General features: G+C 38.2%; 1 protein-coding gene across 2 annotated transcripts in view; it reads right to left on the reverse strand.

Moving 5' to 3' along the window:
* Positions 1–24,869, reverse strand: part of edil3a (EGF-like repeats and discoidin I-like domains 3a) — a 185,162-nt gene that overhangs the window by 34,681 nt on the left and 125,612 nt on the right. For both annotated transcript variants that reach the window (XM_036144398.1, XM_036144399.1), the window contains 3 exons: positions 22,465–22,620; positions 21,582–21,726; positions 20,041–20,225 (listed from right to left, as the gene is read on the reverse strand). In XM_036144398.1, the coding sequence (XP_036000291.1) occupies positions 20,041–20,225; positions 21,582–21,726; positions 22,465–22,620 (486 nt within the window). The remainder of the gene's footprint in view (positions 1–20,040; positions 20,226–21,581; positions 21,727–22,464; positions 22,621–24,869) is intronic.

The raw sequence follows: 24,869 nt of genomic DNA on the forward strand, positions 1-24,869 counted from the left end.
TTTAATGCGATACATTTTAGATAGATTAAAATTCATCACACCGTTACATCATCTTCATAGATCTTATTACTGTATTACAAAATCAGTTACAAAGTATGCTCAAATACAACAAAAGCTAAATGTCACACTTGTTTCACTATATGAGAGGAAGTCTCATGTTCCACTGCTAATTTATAACTCCTTCTCTGTCTTTTTCTTCCTTGGGGGCCTAACCACCCACACACAATAAGCAACTTCATTTTTCATTCTCTTGCTGTTTGCTCATTTGTTTGTTTGTTCCTGAGACTCTCTCACTTAGTAATTTGCCACACCATAAAGTACTTTGTACCAGTTCACAAATAAACAAGCCTCCCATATTTGCATATAGTCCATGATCTGTATATATATATATATATATATATATATATATATATATATATATATATATATATATATATATATATATATATATATATATATACACACACACACACATTTAGTACTTGCTTTTCTCAGTAGACACAGACACAAAAAGAGACATAGGCAATCTCCCCTCTAACGGCTCTTGTGATCAGTATTTTTCCACACGGGGTGATGGGATGTCAGAAGGTATAAATGCCCGCTGAGCGCTCACACTGTGAAGGGAAGGTGTGCTGGCAGTCTGAAGTTGCCCTGAAGCATGCAGCATAGAAAAGGCAATGTCACAGTGGTGAAGCATCATAGGCAGGTCAGCACTGACAACATTCCAGCATGAACCTAAACAATTTCTTCTTTTTGAAATTTGACTTGTATACACTGTTCCTGAGAGTGCTGGCTGTGAAATGTAAGTCAAATGTAGTTTCCTCAAAGCCAGATCTGTGTGCAGCATTTCCTCTCAAGTTATGAGGATAAATACCTTTGTCACAGATCAAGAGGGCTTGTTTGATGTATTTTGAGAGTCACATATCACAGCCAAAACTGCTGGGGCTATAACTACAGGAATAAAAATGCTATGCAGTAACTCACAGTAAACACCAAACCAGTAGCAACCAGAAAAATTGAAAGCCAAACAGTTAAACATTAACTGAAACGTGCATTAAGCATCCTCCCACTGCCGTCCTGCTTCTGGAATTCAGTCTAACCATCCTATCAGTACATTTGTATGATACATTGCCAGTCAGTGTTAATTAAAATATATCCTGTCCATCCATCTACACAAGGAGCATTATTTCCTAAACGTTCTTATAGGATTAAGGCGAATATTAAGGGGAAAAAAAACATAATTTGCTGAGCAGTAACATTTTCTGAGTATTTTAGTCTGCCATCGGGTAGCTTGCAACAACCCTGGCAATCTCCTGGGTGGTTTGGCCCAGTATACCTTAGGGACAATCAACTAAGATGCAAAGAAGGCGACTAAGAAGATGACAGAAAGGGTGTAACTTTTCCATCCACATGTCACAATATACATTGCTAAAAGAAGGAAAGGAACACTTTTTAATCAGAGTATATCATCAAGTCAGTTATTCTTCTGGAATATTAATCTTGTATGGTAAAGCTAGTTTATTTATATAGCAGTTTTCAGTAACAAGATGATTCAAAGTGCTGTACATGAACAAGAACTGTCTACGTTTGGCTTCCATATAGACGAGTCCGACAAGCGCCATCTCTCTGCAGCGCTGAGTCGGACATGTGGTTTTTGTACGTACAGTGTGAACAGTCAGATTACATTAGAGCATTGGGCCGAACAGATATGGTGAGCTGTGAACTTTTAAACCCTGCAGTTTTACGGTACACTTTGAGCTGTAACTGAGTACAATGATCAAAAATATCGTACAGTGTATGCCCACCATAAAACAGAAAGCAGCATAGTAAGGGAAGAAAGCACAGTAGAGGTGGTGTGTGTGTGTGTGTGTGTGTGTGTGTGTGTGCCTGTGTGTTTTAGTGTAATTGTGTGTGTGTGTGTGTGTGTGTGTGTGTGTGTGTGTGTGTGTGTGTGTTTGTGTGTTTGTCTGTGAACAGTCCCATATAGCACTTGCAGCCAGTTTTTGATAGTGATGGAACGTTATCAGGCAGTTTTGTGCACTCTGTCCAGTTCACAGATGTCACAAAGCATCTTGTTTACATAACATCCAGGAGAAATTAAGAATATAGGGGACCCAGTTTGGATAATAGTGTTTGTTTTGGTCGGGGGGACTCTTGTTTTTCTGTCTGCCTTAAAGTCTCACTGGTACATATCAATGGCGATTCCAAAAAAGCCAAAATTGTGGCTATTCTGCCAGACTCCAGCTTTCTCCAAGATGGTTCCCATTCTGCCAGCAAGTTCAGAAACCGCAGCTGGCCTGCACTTCTGCTTACACAGCATTTTAGTCTGAATGCTGGTAGCAGACATATCTCTGACATAGTTTCCGGCAGCCTTGACATAAGCCAAAACAGCTGTTGATGGTTTGAGAATTCCAATACTGCAGGCAACCGCCAGCTCCAAAAAGCAGAAATCCTGTTATCATAAATCCAATTTTGAACATATGTTCAACATCCTTGACTGACAAAATGGACAGAGACATGATCCTCCTCCCACTGTGTCCAGCTGCACATGTCCCGTCGGGCACAGGGGCTTTTTTTCACCCAGTCTTCTCATTTAGAAAATTTTATCAATTGAGTTGAGAGTCCAGCTGATGAGATCCATAATTTATAGTTTATAGTTTTGAATATATGTAAAAATAGGCTTTTAAAAAAAGAGGGGTGTTGTTAATCAGTGTCAGGTTTTTTGCTGTTAGTGAAATTTAACCACAGCTTATGTGACACACTTGAAAGACTCTGGAGAAGCTGGAGAAGTCAATGTTATGCTGTCTGCATAAATGTTCAGCCAGCAACCTTAGTCATTGTTGGCCGGGCAAGGCATATCTATGGAGGGACACACAGAACTGTACATGATAAATTACGTGATACTGATTGCCATTAGGTATAAAAGGAAATCCTTAGACCCATTGTTAACCCTTCGATGGAAAAGTGGGTTCTGCGTTCCTCCATATGCATGATAATGCTCGGGCTTCATGTTGCAAGAGCATGCATGCAGTTACTGGGGGATGAAGGGACTGATACTATTTACTGGCCTCCACACTCGGCAGACCTATATCCAACATAACAACTCTGGCACATCCTGCTTAGATCCACTTGACACCACCAGGTTGTATTTCAGACTGTCTAGCAGCTCAGTGATGCCCTGTACATGAACTGGGAGGAAATACCCCTACACTCTTTCAGGAGGAGTCAATGTTGTTTGACAAGACACAATGCAATCTGCTGGGTTTCCTTAGATAGGACACTTTTTGACCAATCTGTCTGCATGATTTGATTGCATTAACTTTGTAAAGTGCCTTGAGATGAAGTGGTGTGAATTGGTGCTATATAAATAATTTTAATTAAATTAATTCTCCCACCTTGCTTGCCAACTCAGAATCTTAAAAGTGATGGGTTCTCTTCAACACCTCTTGCCACATCGGTGTATTTTGAAAATTAGTGTTATGTAAACTATGGCCTAAATGGGATGAGTATTCATCTTGCAATGAGAAAGTTTGGGGTTAGATTCTTACCTCATCCCATTTGTGCCCCTGGGAAAGGCCCGTGACCCCAAGTTGACCACTAACCTGTGTATCAATGTATGACTGAACATTTGTAAGGGTGACTGGGTAAATGCGACTCTAGTGTAAAGCTCTTTAAGTGGTCAATATGACTAGAGAAGAATTATATAAGTCCTGTCCATTTACCATTTACAAGTCAGGCCAAGTTTTCAAAAACCAATTAAGGCTGCATTATACTCCACAAGAAGCAAGAAATCTGTTCTTGCTCCCCCAGCAAATAACGTAATTTTGTTCTCTTATTCCTGCTCTGGGAGTTCTCACAGCTTGTTCTCGACACAGCGTCTGGGCTGAACTTTATTCTTGCACGGTGTCTGACAACTGTTCTGTGACTGATCATGATTTGGATTGGCGTGTTTAAGTTTGAAAAGCAGAAATGTCTAATGCAACTGTTGAACAAAACGCTGTAATTGCCCTGTTCAACTCTGGTGTTTTAAACAGTTGAACATACCACTTATGCTCACTTGCTGCGTTTCCCCTAGAAATTATCTAATCTTAGCACGGGTATAATGTGTTCTATAGGGACTTTCTAGGAGTTCGGCTGCTGAGTTTGTTGTGAAGTAAGAATAGAAAGAGCCAAAACTAACTTTTATCATGTTCTTGCCACCCTGACAGCAAGAACAAATGTATTGGTTTTCGCACAGTATGTAGGTAGCTTTAGTGAAAACTGGTGGCTTTTAAGGCAAACATTATTAGTACTGTCATGTCTGATTAGGCTACCTCTGCAGGGATCTTTCATTTTGCTTTCCACTTGCTTAAAAGCAGCTGTAGAAACTGTGAGCTTCTTGATCTTGATTTGAAGTGCTGACCTTGATTTATTTGCACAGGCCATTTTCATACTTGGGGGAAAACAAGCATCTAAAGGTAGCAACCACTTTGCTTTGAATGTGACGGCAAAGAAATGTCGTTGTCCGTTTTTTAAATTCTATGTTGTGCAGATCTGTACCATGTACCAATGGTAGTCAAAGCACAACATCTAGGTGAACATGGCAATTTTGTTGAATATGGGGCTGCAAAGTTTAACACAGTTATTACTACTGTAACTGTAACCTGCAGACAGAGGATTTCAAAAAATTTCACTCCACCTGTTATCTCAATCTTGGTCCCACGTGTCCATTGAAAAAATAAAAAAAAAATCTCAACAAGAGTGATGGTAGAAAATTGCTCAAAGGATTTTAGAGTCTTTGACAAAAAAAATACACTAAGTTTGTGTTTCTTTTTATGGTCACCATGAGATGGAATCATGCATAAAAATGCATAGGTTTTTATAAAAGTATTCATAGCCCTTGACCATTTCCCATTTTTTCACATTTTACCGAGACACTTTTATGCATTTCATTGGGATTTTATGTGATAGACAAATACAAATATGTGCATAAATGTGATGTGGCAGAAAAATTAAAAACAGTTCTAAATAGGTTTTACAAATAAAAATCTGAAAAGTGGGGCATGCATTGGATTCCACACTCTTTTATCCCTATTTAAAATGCTAATTAAATCAATTGTCTACAGAAGTCCTCTTCTTATTAAATAGAGTTAACTGATGTGTACTCTGGTACTCCAGACTTAAATCCAACTGAGAATTTGTGGAAAGAATTTACTATTGTTATTACCCTATGCTTTTCATCAGTACAGAAAATATGTTTGCAAGATAAATGCCAAAAATTTCAGAACAAAATATTGACTCAGTGTGTCTGATAGCATATGCGAGCCACAGTTTTTTAGTTCCTAAGTGGTGAAAATTAGTATAAAAAAAAAAACTTCCAATCTTACAATTAGGCACTACTTTGTGGTGATCTATCACAATCTAACTAAACTTGAAACTTTGATTATAGGTAATATTTTAGTTATTTCTGTTCTAGAATTAGCATAGTATCTGATTAAAGCCAATAAATAATGTTAGTATCTGATTAAAGCAAATAAATAATTTTAACATGGCAGGTAAAGAGGTCAAAACAAAAAAAAAAGCAACAGAGAAAGGAGAGAAATGCTAAAAATGCAAGCCACTGTTCAAGTTTCTTCTAGGTTTGTTAACTGTAGGGTGTTATTAAAAAACAGCAGAGACACCATACATTAAATATGATGTTTTGACGGCTTTGCTGTCACACCATGCAGAAGTGGAAATTTCCCTCATGAAAACATTGAAATTACTTACTGTAAAGGCCTCTAACAAACCACTCAAAGCACACATGAATAAAACCGAGCCTTACTGCAGCCACATAAATTCAAGCTAACGGGCTGCAGAAACCAATGAAGGATATTAGTTATGACAAAGGAAACAGGGAGAAAGGTCAGACACAGTGGTTTCAATCATTTAACACAAGTACTGAAAGTAGGAAAGCATTACTGGAACTATCTAGGTTTTTCTGACATTTGGTGGTAGTGAAGTGAGGTAGTTGAATTCAAATGTAAAAATAAATCCATGGCATCAAACTAGATTGTTAATATGGATAGTTTCACACACTGTTTAATGCTCAATGTGACAAGACATCTGATGGACTTCTACTTGCAGAGAAAATATAGAGTAGACTGTCTCAGTATGTGATCTTGAAATCGAAACTGTGATTCACAAAGAAGGTAAAAAAAACAGTATTTGAATCAAACAAAAAGATAGAGAAAATAAAGCTGAAAAAGCATAAAAGGTGGTTTTCCATTCTTATAATTACCCCATGTGCGGTAAGAACTAAAAAAAAATCACTTTGCTTAAGTAAAAATTACAAAATACTGACAGGAATTAGATTCATGGTAAAGTGCGGGCTAGAGGTTACCTGACTCCGCCAGATAGATTTGCTCCGCATATCCATCTGGAAACCTTCCGTTGAAGTAACTTTGGGAAGGGGCGAAAATACTGGTTAGCTGATTGGCCTATGTTGGTGATAGACGGGCCAAATGAACCAATCAGATTCGTCGTCGCTCTGTTACGAGCGACGACGAAAACACAACCACAAGCCAAGCTACTCTTGCTGCTGCAGGTAAAGGCTTGTTAGCTCAGCAAAGAAATACTCTGTAATTCTGATAAAACTTGCTCGATAGCCACGCTAACGCTAGTTTCATCGGCTGAAGCCGCCATGTTCTTTAGACTGAACTGTCGGGTTGCGTCACACCTCAACCCGCCTCAAAGCCAACGCTGATTGGACGTTCGTTTGGTGAACGGCTCCAAATTTTCTTTAACGGAGAGTAGCCAGACTGATCTGCGAGTGAAACCTTGAAAGCTCGCGAGATCAGGATGGTCTCACGAGGCTAGGCTAGAGGTAGATGGCTTAACATACTGTATGTGCATCCATATACATACAAAAACAATTGAAAATCAAAGTTGTATAGCGTGAAAAAGATATCTTCGAGGTAACATTGGACTTCCCTGAACCTTGGAAAATTACAAAGATGTTTTAAATGCGTGAGTTTGAGGGGGAGTGATTATTGCTTGTCAAAATATAGCATCTACACACTTTAAAACCAAAGATATACATGCGCAACACACTGGACCCAATCTCTTTTGCTCCAATTTAACATCTGGCACATTCCCTTCTGACAGTTCCTTCAGATCTGGCAGATAAGAGCAGGCACTGCCTCAGACTCATGGATCAATCATCCCAAAATAAAGCAGATAAATGCAATCAATGTGGGCTGATAGGGAGTGGCTGGGAACAAGGCAAAGAAAGACAAAGTGAGAGACAGTAAGCCAGAGAGATGTGCGGATAAGATTGTGTTGTTGAGGGATAACATTGTTTTGTTGAATAATGAAAACAAAAGACAGATTTCGAACTGGTACATGTAAGGGTGCAGAGGGAGGGAAGGAAAACTAAAGCTAACCAGTTGGAAAGGAGAAGCAGATGGACTTCCCATCCTTTTTGAAACTTCATTTGGATGCTAATTGAATCAGCATGCTAGCTGCAGGGAAATCGAATAAAATGAATAAAAGAAAGAGCCATATTGGGTAGGATTAAAATCAGGCTCTGGCGATAACTCCCTAATGAAATTTACATCAGGCGTTATTTCAAAGGAGTGTAGATTCTTTCTAAGATCCTCCCCAAATTGTTGGTTAATGTTCTCCAGCTAATTGAATTAGCAGCCATGAGAGGCGAGGCATTTCAAATAGACACATCAACATTATTTAGGTTCAAATAGGTTGTGTCTTAGTTTGATATTAGTCCCAAGTGTCAAAGTTTTGTCTAAACTGATCATGGCAACATGCTGCAAATTTAATTGTCCCTCTCTGATACTGGGCTGGCACATCTGCCAAGACAGGACTTGGCAGACAGCAGCCAAACTCTGGTCATCTGTTACCCTAGCTTCCAAGAGTTGTATCAGCAGATATTATCAAAACTGACAGAAATAAATATCCTCATTGGATCACGCATACTAGTGTAATATTCTAATCTTAAATATAATGTTTTTTATTGATAATTAGAAGAATACTGACAATTAACCAAAATGTAGATTTGAAAACATCAGTCTAATAACCCACATGATGTGTCTCCCTTTGTGAATTGACTTACTGAAATAAAATAACTTTTTAATAACATTCTAAGTTATTGAATGTGGCTGTATAAATAGATCTTGACATTATGGTTTTCTGACATAAATTCAGAAGAAAAAAGGAAACAAAAAAGTCAGTCTAAACGCCTTTTGTGTATATCTAAAGCGTCACATAAAACTATACTGGATTGTTGTTGTTTTTGCTTCAGTGCTCTGTGAGGCATAGGTGGTCTTTGTCGCTGTGATTAACTCAGTTGGCTCTTGTGGCTTCAGTTACTGTGAAATATTATGTTTGCTAAGGTTACACAAACCTCAGCCTATGAGGACAAAATATTTTCATTTTTCTACTTTAAGAGGCAAAGCTTTTCTGTCTGATCAAATTATTGAATACAGTTACTTCACTATTCTATCCGAATAGAAAAAATGCTGCTGTATGTGATGCCTGTTTTACAGAGAAAAAGAGCATTATGGAGATCTGAACAAGTTCTAGATTGGACACAAAAAAGTATATCACAAAAGTATTCCTTACCATTGAACTTTTTACATTTTGTCCTGTGACAACTGCAAAATGTAATGCATTTTTGGAATATACCTGACAGAGCAACATAAATAGTGCATAGTAGTAAAGTGGAAGGTTTAAGATCAGTAGTTTCATAAAACATTGAGGTTTATGGATGCAAGTTGATATGGAAATGTGAAAAAGTATACAACAGGGTTCTGAATACTTTTCAATGGAATTGTAGCCTTGAACTGTATGATATTGACAGTCCAGGCAGGCAAGTATATTCTGTGATTAAACTCCCTCTGATACTGTTTAAGTGACTCAGACTAACTGCAGATTTGCCACATTCAACATGGCGGACGCTCTGACGCCTTCGCAGCATAGGCAGAACCCGCCCCTCGAGGCGTCCATGTATATGATGTCTATGGCACAAAGTGTGCGGCAGACTAACTTGTCATGATTTAGGTTTTCGTCTGTTTTGTTTGGGACGTTTCCTATCAGCCTGTCATCTCTCAGCCACCAGTCATCATCCAATCACCTCAGTCTCCCTCCAGCCATCACTCTACTCTAGATCATCTCCACCTGTTGTCACTAATTAGTCAACTCAGCTCACCTGTGCACCTGTCTACATATACCTGCATCAGCCAGCTCATTCCTGCCAGAATGTCTCTCTTCTCTTCTTCTTCTCTTCCAGTGTGATGTGCCCTGTCTCTACCAGATCCTGTGTGCTCAGCCAGCTGGACTCTTCAGTTAAAGTTGCCTGTTTCTGCATGCTGCAGTTCTGCCTGTTTCTCAGTGAGTCCCAGCCGCTTGCTCTGCCTGTTCTGGTGGTTCATCAGTCAATATCATGCCAGCTGCATAAAGCTGGTTCACATGACAGGATTTGTTAGCCCGATTTATGCCCAAAGCTTCTCCTTTCGAGAGGCGGTGATTATCATCTTAATCTTAATCTTAAAATATATTCCTGGTGTGTGTGATGTGTTAGGAGTGATCTAGTCCACTCAGTAGAACATCAGGATTGCTCTAACCTCAAACTGGGATATTCAACATATTCGATTGGCTTGCCAGATATCCTAGCGTGTGTGGTATCATCTGAGGATAAACGAACAGGGAGCCTGTTGAATGTGATGTGTAGCCAATCAGAAAGCTAGGCGAGGGAAACCCTGAGAGTGAGAGATAGAAATGTACCTCCTTATATTAGCCCAAAACCAAAAGGGGGAACATCCTAAGTGAAACACATGCTTCACTGATGTGACAGGACTTGATATTTCACAAAATATGTGTAATGATCAGAATTAGGGGACCCAGAATTCCACCAGACCAGCAGAGGTTCAGATGAGTATTTTTATTAACAAAAATCAAAAACAGGGAAAAAGCCAAACAAACACCGTCAAACCCAAAAGATGGCAGAAAAACAAACCTTCCAGCAGGACAGGTAAAAATATGGACGGACAGGCAGAACAGGATGGCTCAGGTTACTGGAGAAAACAGGGTCAAAAATCCAAAAGCAAAACATACAAAGAATGTTGCAGGAGACGACTCACCCATAAACTCAACAAGACGACCTGGCACTGATGTCTGGTCTCAACTGTTTATATGGAGGAGGAAGCAGGTGGAACCAGTCAGAGATGATTGCAACAGGGGTGGAGTAATGCAGGTGTGCAGAGTGGGTAATTAGACCAGACATCAGTGCAGAAGATCAAAACAAGAAATAAACCAGAAACCAAAGCTAACAGGACAAGTGGACAGAAACCACACCAAACTTACTGAGAAACAAAATCACTCTAAAGTAAAAACCTAAAACAGAAAATAAAGCTAAGACTAAGACAGATGACAAAACAAGATAAACTAAACAGTAAATAAAACCCCAGACAGGACACAAACTCAAAGCAAGCAGAGAACCTAAAGCAGGAGAGGAATATGACTCAAAAATAAAACCAGAACATTACAATATGCTTAATATTCTCCACAACTGGACCCACATATATCACATATCTACGTAGACAGGTCAACATACAAAGCGAGGTGCATGAGAAATGGGGTGAAAGATCATTTATTGATACACTCTATTTTAAATAGAACAGAACTTGAATTATATTGATGAAATAAATGTTGGGTTAACTATACATTTTAAACAAACAGGAGCTGAGTTCAGCAGGGCTACACTCAAGTTAGCAATTTTAGTTGGAACTTTTGCAGTTAAAAATTTGGTAAATTGATAACACTGACTTACACTAAATGTACATCAAACACCACATTTATTTATTATTGCTTTTAGCCTGTGATCCACATGAGACAAGAATTTATATAGAGAAAATGCACTGATGCTCAGGATGAATTGCAGAAGAGCCAATGTAGATCAGCAGTATAGTAGTTTACAGATATTGAAATATTTTAAAAAGGGATTTATCATTTACAAAGCAATTAATACAAATTTCAAATAATAAAACTACTTAGTAACAACATTGTTTCTCCTGTTTGCCAGTTTTACTTCACAGTCAGAGCACATGCGTGTAAGTGTAAGTTTTATTCTGTACCAACCCTGCATTAGACTTGTGATCCACTTGGGGTGAGCATATTTTTTTAATAAAAATTTGGGTAGCGTCCATCCACCAAAGAGCCTGAAAAGGATTAAGCTGATACAGGAAATCAATAGATACATAAGGTTATGTATTTCAGTTGAAGGCAGGATAAATGTTTGAAAGGTCCCCAGTGTTTCATGGTCTATTTTCCCCCATCTTTTTAAATTGCTCGCTGTTTTCGCAAATTTTAACTGATTGAGGTGGGTTTTTTTTCCTGTAGAGCAGTATTCTGCTCAGCTGACAGCTCATTACTCTGCCTTTGCATCCTTTTAATGCCTCACTGGTTCAGAGCTCATCGCTGGGTCTGTTCAGTCTTCCGACCTGTACAACTTTGTTTAAAGCATGAGTGTTTCATGTGCAGTTAGCCAAAAAAAAGTAAATCTTCTTCAAACCTTAAAGGCAAAATAACCATGCATTGGTTTCTATGAATAATTACTGCTAAGATTAATAAGACATTAAAGACTTTTAGAACAAGCACAAGCTGGGGTGTGTGTGTGTGTGTGTGTGTGTGTGTATGTGTGTGTGTGTGTGGGGGGGGGGGGGGGGGGACTGATCATGTTGGTTCATTTTGGATTGTACCCATCTGACACTATGCATTTACTGTCCAAAGGCAGAGTACAGCAAGACTATTCTGTCACTGTCAGCCTGCTGACTGGCTCTGCCAGGGTGATATGTGCCACAGCAGACCAACAGAAAGCTTGATATTATCGAGCTTTGTCTCATGAATTAAACATATGCAGTTGCCTTTATTGAGCAATGTTTTGACTTTTATCCTTTTCTTGTATGCATTCTTAGTTGTTCAGACGGATTATAACTAAACTAAATGCCTAATTATGTTAGGGAATTGATTACAATAAATGATATTTAGGGATCTTTCAAAGATTCAAATGAGCACGCAAACCTTAAAGTGAATTACAACACTTAATCCTATAACCAACATTAACATACAGCTAGGTAATTAATGACTCATAGGAAGTATCTCAAAAAAGGATTGGACAAATGAATCGTGCGCTAGTAAATGAATGACAGTGAATAATGAATGAATAAGTCGATTGCATGTTCTTCCTATCTTTAGCGCGTCTGAGTGCCATCATGACAAGAATAATTAATGGATTTCACATACAGTAACCATTAAGACCACTCTACAACATTTTATTTTATTCCAAAAACATTTGATCTTGTTGAGACTGATCTTCCCAACATTTGGTGAATTACATCACATACAGGTGAATTTTGCTCATCTAACGGTTGTTTTATAATAGTAATAAAAACAGTGCTATGCTGGTCTGACAGAAGCTGTTTATGTAATCTATACAAGATTACTAAATGTCTTGCAATGTTCTAAGTGTTGAACAGTATTTTCTGCCAACAGTAAAACTAAACTGTCTTTTGGTGTTTGGTGGACACAAAGCTTTAAACGTAGGCTTCTACATCCTTGTCCAGAATGTTGGGCAAAATAATTTATTTCATCAAAGCACTGTCAGAAAACTTTAGAAAAGTTGACCAACTGAGAAATAAGATTTATGATTGTTGCACTGAAAAAAATAAAAAACCCAGTCTGATCATTGGGCACTCAAGTCACTTCAAAATACATCATTCAGGTTGCAACACACACCACCATATACTGTACTTATCAAGAGCAACAGCAAAGCAAAGAGAAATCAATACTGCAACTAGCAAAGTGCTATTGTGGACACCAACAACAGACTGTGGATATGTAGTAAAATAAATTATAGCTCTATGGATTCCAGTAAATGTCTTGAATACAGGCCAGGATGGAGGAAACAATGAAAAAGAAAACTGCAGCAACACTGTAGTCATGTTATAAGTAATAACAATGTAACAACAGCGGGAGATGCAGATTGTTAGCTGTTGATGTCAGGGATTTCTATAAAGGTTCAGACTATTTCCCTTAAGAGCTCATCTGAGAAACAATCCAGACTTGCCTGGGATCAACAAAAGAAAAGAGAAAAAAGTTTGGTGGGGAAAATCTCTTCTTTTTTGTCAAACCCACAAAGTGTGCTCTCAGTAGCTTAGCTGTTGCTTCATTGGGATTCATTTTCTCCTGAGACCATTCGCTGCACAGACAATTTTGGCCCAAGGCAGCAAACAAATGTCTCCAACCCAATTCTGTCACACAGCTATAGCATGTTCTAAGGATTTCTAACTTCTGCCACCAAAACTTACACGTTTGTTGTGGTGCCATTTGATGTGCTCAGATCTTCCTTATAGGTTTCACAGAAACTCCTAGGGCCTTTGGAGTGTGTTAGCAGTGGGAAGGAAACAGTTTATCACAGCACCAAAGTTTCCCATCCTGGTCAATCAGGGAGATTAATAAACATTAACATATAAACATTGCAAATTAAATTTCCGCAACTAATCCACCAGCAGATGAAAAAACACCCTAAATCATCACAGGCTGTAGAAACTGCACACTAGATCTCAGGCAGTGTGGGTCCTGTGGTTCCTCACTCCTCTAGACTCTGGGACAATGCTTTTATAAAATGAAATTGAAAGCTTATTTTCATCTGAAAATGGATTTTGGCCCACTAACATACAGTCCACTGCTTTTTCACCTTACCCCAGCTAAACCACTTCTGACATTGTCTCTGCTTCAGCAAATGCTTACAGCCAGAAATACAACAGTTGCCACCCATGTTCTGGATATATCAGTCTGCATGCCATGCCTTAAGAATATCATTGTTTCTTGTGTCACTGTCTCCACCACACTTTTTCATTCCACTCACATTCTACTTATATGTGCGGATACAGCACTCTGTGAAAATCCAACTTCTTTAGCAATGAGCTTTGGTGGTTGTTTTTTTTTTTAAATGACTGCTGGACCACTGTGTATTTATGTAGGCTTATACCATTATATTTTGCTAATACAAATAATTCATTTTGTTGGTTTTATAATATCAAAATGTACTTTAGCTGCAGGTCACAATCATCAAAACTAACAGAGTAAAGGCAATCTGTGTCATTGATCTATATGTTACAGTATATAATAGTTTTAGATTTGAAATTAATTGTTGAAATAAAGTAACTGTTTGGTTATATGCTTTCCAACTGAGACACACGTGTGCACAGGGCATCCAAAAGATTGCCTGATGAATATCAGAATGTACGTTTATGAAGTCTTCTATGGGAAGAAGACTAATTAACCAACAGACTGGGCACGATGAAATGTGTGTAAATAAACTAGTGTTTGAGGGTTTAAACCAGGAGCAGGAGCCTGTGGAGCACTTCACTGAAAACGCAGAGATGGGTCACTTTACTCACATCTCTTCACTTCCCTTCCCTGTCGCTGTTTATAATCCCCCACTGTGCTTTCTTCTTGGTTCTCTGTGCGTCTGCAAGGAATCACTTTGATCCCCCTGTGCATCTTACCTGGCAAACTGCTGTTTTCTTTCTTCCAGCATGCTCCTGAGCAAATTTCCATGTTTATAATGCTCTGATCATGTGTGTTCAGCAAATATTGGTCTATATTTACACACATTTCTTAGACCATATTAATTGCATGCAGATCTCACAGATTAACCAGCACAAACAATATTAGCAAAAATCTTTAAAAATGCTGAACAAATATCCATTTTGCTCAGGCAAGTAAAACATATTAAATTACCAAAGCCAAGGGTATATCAGTTTGTGTCTCAGAGTGAGAATATGATCTCTGAATATGATCTCTGATCGAGAGATGCTAGCCACGAAGCAAAACAGTGTGCAAATATGGTAAATGTGGCACGTGCTTAAAAAGAAAAAAAAAGGAAAAAAAAAACCTTCTCAAGAAACTACTGTAAATGGTTTATCCACAAAAAAGTAAAAACATCACTTAATGCAGCAGTTTAGCAAAGTTACTACACAAGGCTGTGTCTGTTATCATTTGCTTCAATGACTGCATGGGAATTGCCGTTGTAGTATCAATATACCGTCTGCACACAGGCCATCCACAGTTCAGTCGCTGTCACCATTGGAGGCAGAGGGGATTACACGGGTGTCTCAAAGATGCAAAACACATATTTATCACTTTATGGAGATAATTGGCTGAGAAAACCTCTGAGGCAAGGGACAACTAATGGACCACCAGTGAGAAATTATGATCAAGGCTTGTTTTGTAACCTTTGGAAGCTGTAAACAATTTTGACAAGTTGCAAATGATGTGATGTAGTTTGTCTGGGCAATTTATTTCACAAGGCCCTGCCTTTAAACCCATTTAAATTACATTTTAAGATGCTGGGCTGCAATCTTGAGAACTAAGGAATCCTTGAAAGATATTAATGTTTTCTGGGAATTCTGAAATGAAAAAGTCTCCTTTCACCTGACCCAACATGAGATGAGCACTCACCACTCAAAGAATATTTTTTGAGAGACTGAAATGTTGCTGTGAATTGGGATCGGCTCTCTACTGTGTGTGTGCGCCTTGCAAGTCAGTCGGAAGAAGCAGGTAGGCTCACTTGATTAGCACTGCCACAGGAGATACACACTTTTCTATGTACTCATATCTTTGTCAAGACCTATTATTGAGAGAGTGCATCCTCTTCCACCCTGCTCTAGAGGTAGCCATTAAAATTGAAAGCTCATGCTGAGCTATGCCTGCAGACAGGGATCTGCACGTAATCCGTGAAAAGTAGAGGCACCACATCGAAAGGAAGAGGAGCAGCTGGCTGGAGAAAACAGTAAAACCTTCTGTAACTTCGAACGTTGTCTTTAACCAATCATTAAAAATTGATCCACATTGGCAACAAACCCAATAGTGATGTTATTCTTGGACTTGATATTGAGCTGAAGCCACCAATCCATTTCAGGTTTGCAAACTAATTTTTCTCTGTTGCTGCAGGTCATTTTGGTTGATTTTAAAATACTAATTTGGAGGTATTGTGTACAATAATAATACCTGAGGGTCAAACTTTGGAGCTCTACAGAGGAGCACCAAGTTACTGGATACAGAACACTGCTGTATTGTATTTTTATTTTTTGTAGCTTTCCATGGTTTCTGTGGGGTCTTAAAAATGTAACAAGTCTTAAATTCAGTCACCTCAAATTAAGGTCTTAAAGACTCCTAAAAACTTGAAATTTCTCCATACCAGGTCTTAAATTACTGTTACTCAGGTCTAAGATTTGTTTGCTCAGTTACGTATTGCTTCTTCGTTCTCCTGTTGTTTTTTTCTGCATTCAGTTGTTCCACGTATTTTAGCTCTGGCTGTGGTGATATGCATTACTGTACGATGTGATTAAACCACAATGCCCATATTTTAGTGCAGAAATAAGTGCGGTCAGGCTGAAAAGATCTGTATAATGATATCTTAATACACAGGGTTAGTCATAGAATACACACACGCACGCAGGCACACACAAACTGGAGGTTGACAGAGATCCTTTCTAGGGTAAAATGCATAAATTAATGTTTCTTTTTTTACACTACCTTCTATCAGTTTTTTTTTATGTTGAAACCGTTCCTATTTATTGAGGTGTGGAACAGGTTTCACACCAATTAAGAGGCTTTCATGCTATGTAATTTGTGTCTTAAATTTAAATTCTAATGGTCTTAAAATGTTTGAAAATGTCTTCAATTTAACTTAATCCACTTGGATAAACTCTGATACCTCGAGGAACACATAAAGTCCGGGTTTTGACAGTCTAATCATGTGTTCACAGTCTGTAAAACTGTCTTTAGAACTGTTGTTAGGTTGTGATGTCCTCTAATTGCCCCTGCTCTCTCCCTCTAAACAGCTTATTGTTCAGATTGTGCAGTTCCACAGCTGATAAAAATATAAATATAGCCATACAAGGATCTATCTGATGCTATATAAATTTCAATCATGCTAATATACATACAACTAAAGATAGTGATAATTACAGCAGTCAAGACCTATTCATATTACCTTTTACAATGCCACAACCAAAAACAATACTGAATGTTACAGTAAAAGCCTTCTGGAACAGAAAACATTGGCCTTAGCAGATATATTTGCATATTGTAGTCAGATTGAAACAAACTGGAGCATCTCTACCTATCACCATAAGTGTAAAAAATACTTCACATCCATCTCTTTTAAAGACTTGCCACTTTTATAAAGATGTGACAAGAGGACAAGCAATCACTCCATTCTAACTTTGTGTTCTTGTTGGTCTGAGGTATAGATTCAACAGAAAACTAAAAAATGCTTGTAGGAAAAATTTGCAGTGCAGTTGTGGCGTTATCAAAGCAACAGTGTGAAACGTGTTACTATCGGACGCATCTCCAGCAAATTTGTCTTTGCTGTGTGGAAATGTTAAGGCTCATAATTAAGTAATCAGCTCATGGCAGCTGGAACATTTGGCAGCTCGGTCTCAGGGATTCTGTTTGACTCGTGAAAACATCTTGAGAGATTCTGTTTTGAGTCTCCCCTCTGTAATTTTGTCTCCAGTCGTGTCAGGAAAACTTTAGCTTGGATGATGTCCAGAACAGCTTGGACTCAGTTTCTGTTTTGACCTGCAGTGCACAGAGGCAAATCAATTCAGATGTATCTGCAGATGTAAGCTTCTCAATGAAACTGATCTGAGAAGAAATAGCCTTTTGGCTGAGGTTTAGATATATCACCCAAAACTCCTTTTGCTATTTCCAGTGGGTTTCACCCAGTTTCATCCATCAGTGAACCTAAATTATATATTTTAGTGTTTGCAAAAACATTCCTCCTGCTTCCACTCCATAATGGAGCAACGTTTTTGATTAATAGGAATACTTAATTCATCATTAAGGCTGATTAATTTCATTAGTCTGTGACACTTAAAGCTATTCAGTACTTGTGCTGAGTATCAATTATCTGCCATGGCAACCAGTCAGAAGCAGAAACCTAATGTTGCAATTTAACAAATGCACATAAGATGATACTTAAATAAACAAAACACCTAGCTCAGGCATATGCATCACTATAAATGTGAAACAGCGTTCCGTGATATATAACTCTCCCTGTTTGCTTTTTAGAGCCCAGACATCATATATGCCTGTGTGCACAGACACGGTCTTTGGAAATGGAAGCCATTGATTTTCTCACGGCATCTGTGTAGCATCTCCCCTTGCCTGCCAGCACAGCATGTAATATGAGACCGCAAGTTTTCCTTTTACCTAAACCAATCAATTCTGCTCAGTCGAGATCTATGGCATAGATTGGGCTTCTCTAAGTGCCTTCCTCCCTGAGCCCACATCCCTGCATGTCATCATCCCCTGATAAGAGCTTTAAGCATGATAATAATTACAACAAAATGTCTGAATAAACCAAATCCAATTACAGCTGGCAAATCATTATGACAGGGGTATGCGAAGAGGGGCACAGCTATAGTCTGCTGCACAAGTATTGGTACCTGACTTGTCCTTATAAGCAGTAGCCCCCTGGCTGTGGAACGCCCTGCCCAGTCTTTCCGTGTGGCAGACTATGTTCATTCCTTTAAAGAGCAGCTTAATACACTTTTATTTATACAAGTATTTAGTTAAATTTTCTACTTATTGTTTTGTTAGCTAGCTCTTCTTACTTTTGTTGCTTTGTGCAAAGCCTTTATTTGTCTCTATTTTACTTGCACTCTGTAGAGCACTTTGTGATTTTTATCTGCAAAAGGAGCTATATAAATAAAGTCAACCTATTAACCCCTTAAAACTTTTTACATTTTGTGACAATACAACCACAAAATAAATTGCATTTTATTGGGAGTTTATATTACAGAGAGTCAAAACAGCATTTTGATTTACACATCTAAAGACTGAAATGTTTTGCTGATTTTTTTGTTATGAAATGGCTCAAGTGAAGTTAGATTGGATGGAGAGCATAAACACTTGTTGCAGGTTATATTGGATTTATGTCTAGGATTTTGACTTGCAGATTATAGCTCATGAATGTCCATTAACCTAAACCATTAGGGTCGCTTTCACTTTCGCAAAGTCTTATGCAGTGTCTAATAGATTTTCATCCATGATTTCTCTGTATTCAGCTCCCTCCATATCTCCAACAACTCAAACTACCTTCTCTTTCTTTGCTGAAGTATCCCCTCAGCTTGATACTGTCACTACTAACTTTCACTTCATCCCTGATTTGTCTATGGTGTTTCTTGGTATTTATGGTCCTGGTTGCTAACAGGGAGATAAAGTTATGTACAAGTGGCCTTTATTTACTAATAAATACATTAGTAAATTACTAGTGGGCAGGGGGTGCCCATACACAACTTCTAGAAATGGAAGCTCTCCCTCTGATCGTTAATTCCCCAAGAAAATCATTCACAGAACAACCACTTCGAGGCCATTAACTTTACAGCTTGGAGTGAGATTGGGTCCCCCATTCTCAAAGAAAAAGAGCATTGACAGCTTTTTAAGCAGGGAAAACTCAAATATATGTGTGAGGGAATTGTAGGGGTGATGGAATCCGAATTGATATATATACTGAACTCTATCAGCCATCATCAAGCTCACATATTGTTAAAAAGAAGAATCCAGCAGTAAACATTCAGTTAGAGTTGAGCATCGTCCTTTTAAGATGCATGCTTGGGCATAATTTACTGTAATGAAAACAAATAGGATTAAGTGGTCTAATAGAGGCAGAAAACCTGGATTGCAGCCAGAGATAACTAAACCGCAACAGAGGCTGTGGGGGTGTTAGACTGAAAAAGGCTTGCATGTAAATAAACAGAGAGAGGTAGTTATTTCTGAGGCTTTCTACAAAAAATGCATAGGAGTTTGCCGACAAAGAGGGAAATTTTTCAGTCCAAGCTAAGAACATAATCACAATGCATAATTTCCTTCATTCATTTGCATGAAACCTTATGTCAGCTTTCTGTAACAATTTGATTGTCCTTCCATTTCCCAACCAATATGTGTAAAGCACACTAAGCAAAAGAAGATTAAGGTCAGATTATAATTTACCTGTAGCCACTGTGACTGGTCACTGTGTCCAGCTGTCCAGGCATTGACCTTGCCCTGTTTGTCCAAACGGGCTTTCCCAGGTTCCCAGGTGAACATGTCCATGTTGAGTGTTCGGAAAATGCTAGAAGCTGTGACCTGATAATCCTGGACATGGCCTGACTTCATCCCCAGTGGTTCAGAACAGCCTTAGAAGAACAAAGACGGACATATTTGTTCCAAACTTTACAAGCTTTTTTATACACAAAAGATATGACAAGATACCATATGTTAATGTAACAAAGTCACCCTTTACATTAACATTTGCAATGTTGATGCTATCACTGAATAAAGTGAGGTCTAATTAGAGAAAGAACAGCGATGCAAGAAGCACTTTAAAAGGATACTATTTTTGAAATAACAAAGCCATTGAATTAATGTTACTGTTTATGATATTATGCATGTATATTAAACTTTGTCATGCCAATAGAATTTGTTTTATCATCCTGCAAGCATAATTGCACTGTTCCATTGTTTACATGTCTTTAAATTCCTCTGTTTCACAAAACATGCTAATTATGAGAAGTTGGAGGTATGGATGCAAGTTATCAATTAATGAGTTAATCCAAAATTGATTGATCATGCCCAAAGTAGTATTTTTCTTGACTCATGCATGTCTGCATCGTAGTGAAGGCAAACATATTTCTTCAGGGTTGGACAAATATGCCTATAGTTGACTTTGGAAGGCTTTAAAAAGCACAATATTGAACCTTTCACAATTTATTGTGCAACCTGCATTAAATACTGACTGAATAAACAAAAATATATGGTTTATTAAAATTAGACATATTTGTAAAATATAACAAAACAGGAACCTATTAGTTAACTGAATAGAAGAAAAAAAGGATTAATAGAATTAAATATGTGAAACACTTATAATCTTCATGAAAGTCCTCACCATCAACCATGTTTTTGGCATCATGTCTCTATCAATGTTATTTTTTTGCGTAATGGTCTCCGCTTTTTTGTAATCACAACTTTGACTTCCGAACACATCAGTAAGTTGTGGTGGAAAAGTTGACACTGCTCGCCATGCAGCATGGCTGAATGGGCACTGTTTAGGTGATAACTTAGAGAGCTTGTTGAGTGTTTAAATTACAAAACAGAACAGCATAAAGTGCATTTTGCATCCTTGTTGTCATTAAACATTGTAAAAAATTCAACAACGGACTCCGTTTGGACCGTTTTACAATCCTTTTCTGGCATGCCTGTGCTATGGTTATTTATCTTACAATTATCAGTGCCCTCTTCTGGATGGCAGCCACACTACATCGCTATTTACCTCCTAATATTAAAAATCAATGACAACCAGAGAAAGCCAAGTGAAAAATAAACTGAATGGTGTTTTTTTTTTTTGTATTTACCTTTATGTAGAGAAATCAAAATCAGCATTAGGTTAAAGCTTTACAAAGACCAAAAATAGAATTTGGAGACACCCAATTCTAATATTTCTAATAGATGCACACAAAACCTAAAAAAATATTTAGATAATAAACACCATATACCTGTCAGCTCACAGCCAAGCAGCTCCATGCGTAAGGTACAGTGCCTCCTGCAAACTTGGGGGTAAACGCGCACAAATTGGGCTTCAATGGGAGGTGTGAAAGAGTTGGCTGATGGAGCATTGTTATCAACATTTCCTCTGAATATCTGTTGAACAGGATGAAACACCCACATATGAGGTTAGAGAATGGTGAAACAGATCACTTTGCTATAATGTGACAATCTATCTACTGCACTCTGTAGTGTCTATCCCACAGTGAAATAATTGCTGTCATTCTAGGTCAATGAGCGAGAATTACAGGAGAAAAAAAATCAACAATTTCCTGCATCATTTGAACCTGATCATTCATAAAAGTGGCAAGGTGTTTTAAATTACAGCAGCAGAAATTTTGCTAAATATTCTTTAGAGTTACTGAATTAAAATTAATTAACACCAACTCTGTTTTTTGTATGGAAAGTAAGTAAAAAATCATATGTTTTTCTAAAGTCTGCACAACTGCAAAGATGTATTTAATTATGAACAATTCAAGGACATATTGAAATTGGTACATCTTGTAAATTGAATAAGATAAGAGCAGCCGCAGATTTATGTCAAGAATGACAGAATGCTGCGTGTCCTATTTGGAGGCTGTTCGTCCCCAAATAGTATATAAATTTAATCTAAGAGTCCTGGAAGCGGATAGGGGTAAAGGGCAGAGGGATGGGCAGAGGCATGGGCTGTGTGTCTGCGAGCTAATTAAAAAGCCATCTCATCATGTCCTCCACCTTGACCTTCAATAAGTGAAGTCTCTGTTCTCTGAGTGAACATGTGTATGAGTATGTACCTTCATTACTGTGTCACACAGTAAGAAGAAATGGACAAAAGTGGATGTGCACATGTCTCACCATATCCTCATCTTTGCCCTTGACTTTGTATGTTCTCCAGGTCTTCCCATCATCGCTGTATGCTACTTTGTATGACTTGACATACTCTGGGCTGCCGATACGTTTGGCGCCTTGGGTAATCAGGCCTGTGACCCTCATTCTCCTCTGGAGGTTTATCTGTAGAGTTCAAAGAGTACATACATATCACACAATTATCAAATTCTGTCTTAATTTTCTGGCTCATAGACACATCAAACGTTTCTCTGTAGACACAAACAGAGTGAGCATGCTTGTCATGGAGATCAGTTTGTCCTATTGTATTCATTCTGTCAGGGTCATCTATCTTATTCAGAAATCCTGAGATCAAAAGAAACATTTAATCAATTTTCATGATCCACATCCAGCTATATCCACAATCTGCAATCAGACAATATGGTGTCAATGTGAAGCAGTTTGGTGAGCCAGGAGGAAAAAAGGCGAGCTGAGAGAGAGACACATGATTAATGGTTGCCACTGACGCTATCTGGCAACACCAAAGTGAATCTTTACTCCAAGTGCACACTATTTTATGGTGTTTTACAAAAAATATTTTGACAAAGTACATCCCTGCAGATCTGGACATTTCCCTTGTGTTTTTTTCTTTTATAATCATTGGAGCATGTTGGAAATTTTTAAAAGCATGCAATAGAGAATACAACAATATCCCTCACACCTCATCCCATGTCGTACAGCTTAGGTAACATTTTTTTAGAAAAAAAAAAAGTATGCTATATATTGAGTATTTAAACCAGGTATATAAATAAAAACCACGTATAAAACCAAGTATAAATGAAACAAGAAGTGGAAAGTGTAGCGAAATAACCAGTCGTATACTGTTGCTAGGGAAGATTTATAAATATTTGGCAGCATCGCCAAAATGAATGGCTTTGGGGCTCCTGGAGCCATAGCCCTAGCTGCACAGTGATAGGTGCACTTCACGCGTGACGTCACAAGCTACAACCGCGCTACATCCAGGTCACGGTGGTCGGCAAAAACAGTACTGTTTTTGATGAGTTAGACCGTACATTTTGTTTATTTTTGGAATCTAAACAATGCCTACGACTTGTTGTGCTCCCAGTTGCACACAGAGGCATTCCAAATCGTCGGATGTACATTTCTTTCGTTTACCGAAGGACGAAGAAAGAAGAAAGAAATGGATAATTTCAATGAAAAGGATGCAGGCAGACAATCCCAATCGACTGTGGGAGCCATCATACCATGACAGAATTTGCAGTCTACACTTCATCTCCGGTAAATACAACTTAATTTTGCACTAGTCATTGTTCTACTTAAATCATAATATAAATAAAAAATTAGGATATATATTTAAGTCAAGACGTAAACGTTCGTTTTGTAATAATATACGTACATGTACAATGTATGGAAACCCTCTGGCATGAGTCTGTGAAAAGGATTAATAAGACAAAAACACCTAAATAATCCTATGTGAACAATGTTTTTTTTTTATTAATTAAATGCTTATTGTGGAATCGTAGTAATTTTCCGACTTTTAATTTAAATGCATGTACTGGGTTAGGCAGGGAAATCTATTGGCCAGCCCCACCAAGATTTTTTTTCCACCAGCCGCCACTGACACACAAGGAAGCAATTCCGCTTTATAAATCACAACTGCTGCTGAACATTTGGGTACCAGGTTCCGCCTAATGTTCTGCCCTCTACACGGCCAACATATTAACCAGTCATCATCATGGTCAAGGAAAACTTTCATCCCTGAAAACAAGTTCCCTCCCTTGCAGGGTCATCCAGCAGTGCTGCATTCACTTTACGCACAAATGTCTCCATGGTATTTAAATGTTTACACCAAGCAGTCTTATTAGCCCTGGCAATAACTGGTTAAAATTGCTTCATAAGCCCCTTTGTGTTAGCATGGAATTTGCCGTATTTACTTTTAAATGACAGGCAGAGCAGGATGTGGGCACAAAATATATACATGCAATTTCAGATCAGGGCCAAAAAGGATGTTCTTGTAAAAGAGAACATCCTATCATGATGACTCTGAAAATCTACCACTAAAATACAGTAATGAGGTATTCTAAAGAGGCATTAAAGATGATGTCATATCACTAGTCAGAGTAACGGTGGCAGTTTTTCAGAATGATGCCACCAACACTGCACCACTTACAAAAACTACCAGCGACAAACTGACAGGCAAGTGTTTCACTACTGAAACAGACATTGTCACCAAGTCTCTGTGACAGCTCAGTTTGCACAGAGGATTTAAAAATGTTATAATTATAATCAATAATGCTAAGCTCTGTGATTGGCATCAACAAATGCGTGTCCTTTGGCACTAAATCGCAAGTTGAAAAGATGCTTAAATGCCTGATAAGTACCGTGATTAAATTCTGGAGAGTGACAGATAATTT

The sequence above is a fragment of the Fundulus heteroclitus genome, chromosome 12 (genome assembly GCF_011125445.2).
Source record: "Fundulus heteroclitus isolate FHET01 chromosome 12, MU-UCD_Fhet_4.1, whole genome shotgun sequence".
Classification (NCBI taxonomy): Eukaryota; Metazoa; Chordata; class Actinopteri; order Cyprinodontiformes; family Fundulidae; genus Fundulus; species Fundulus heteroclitus.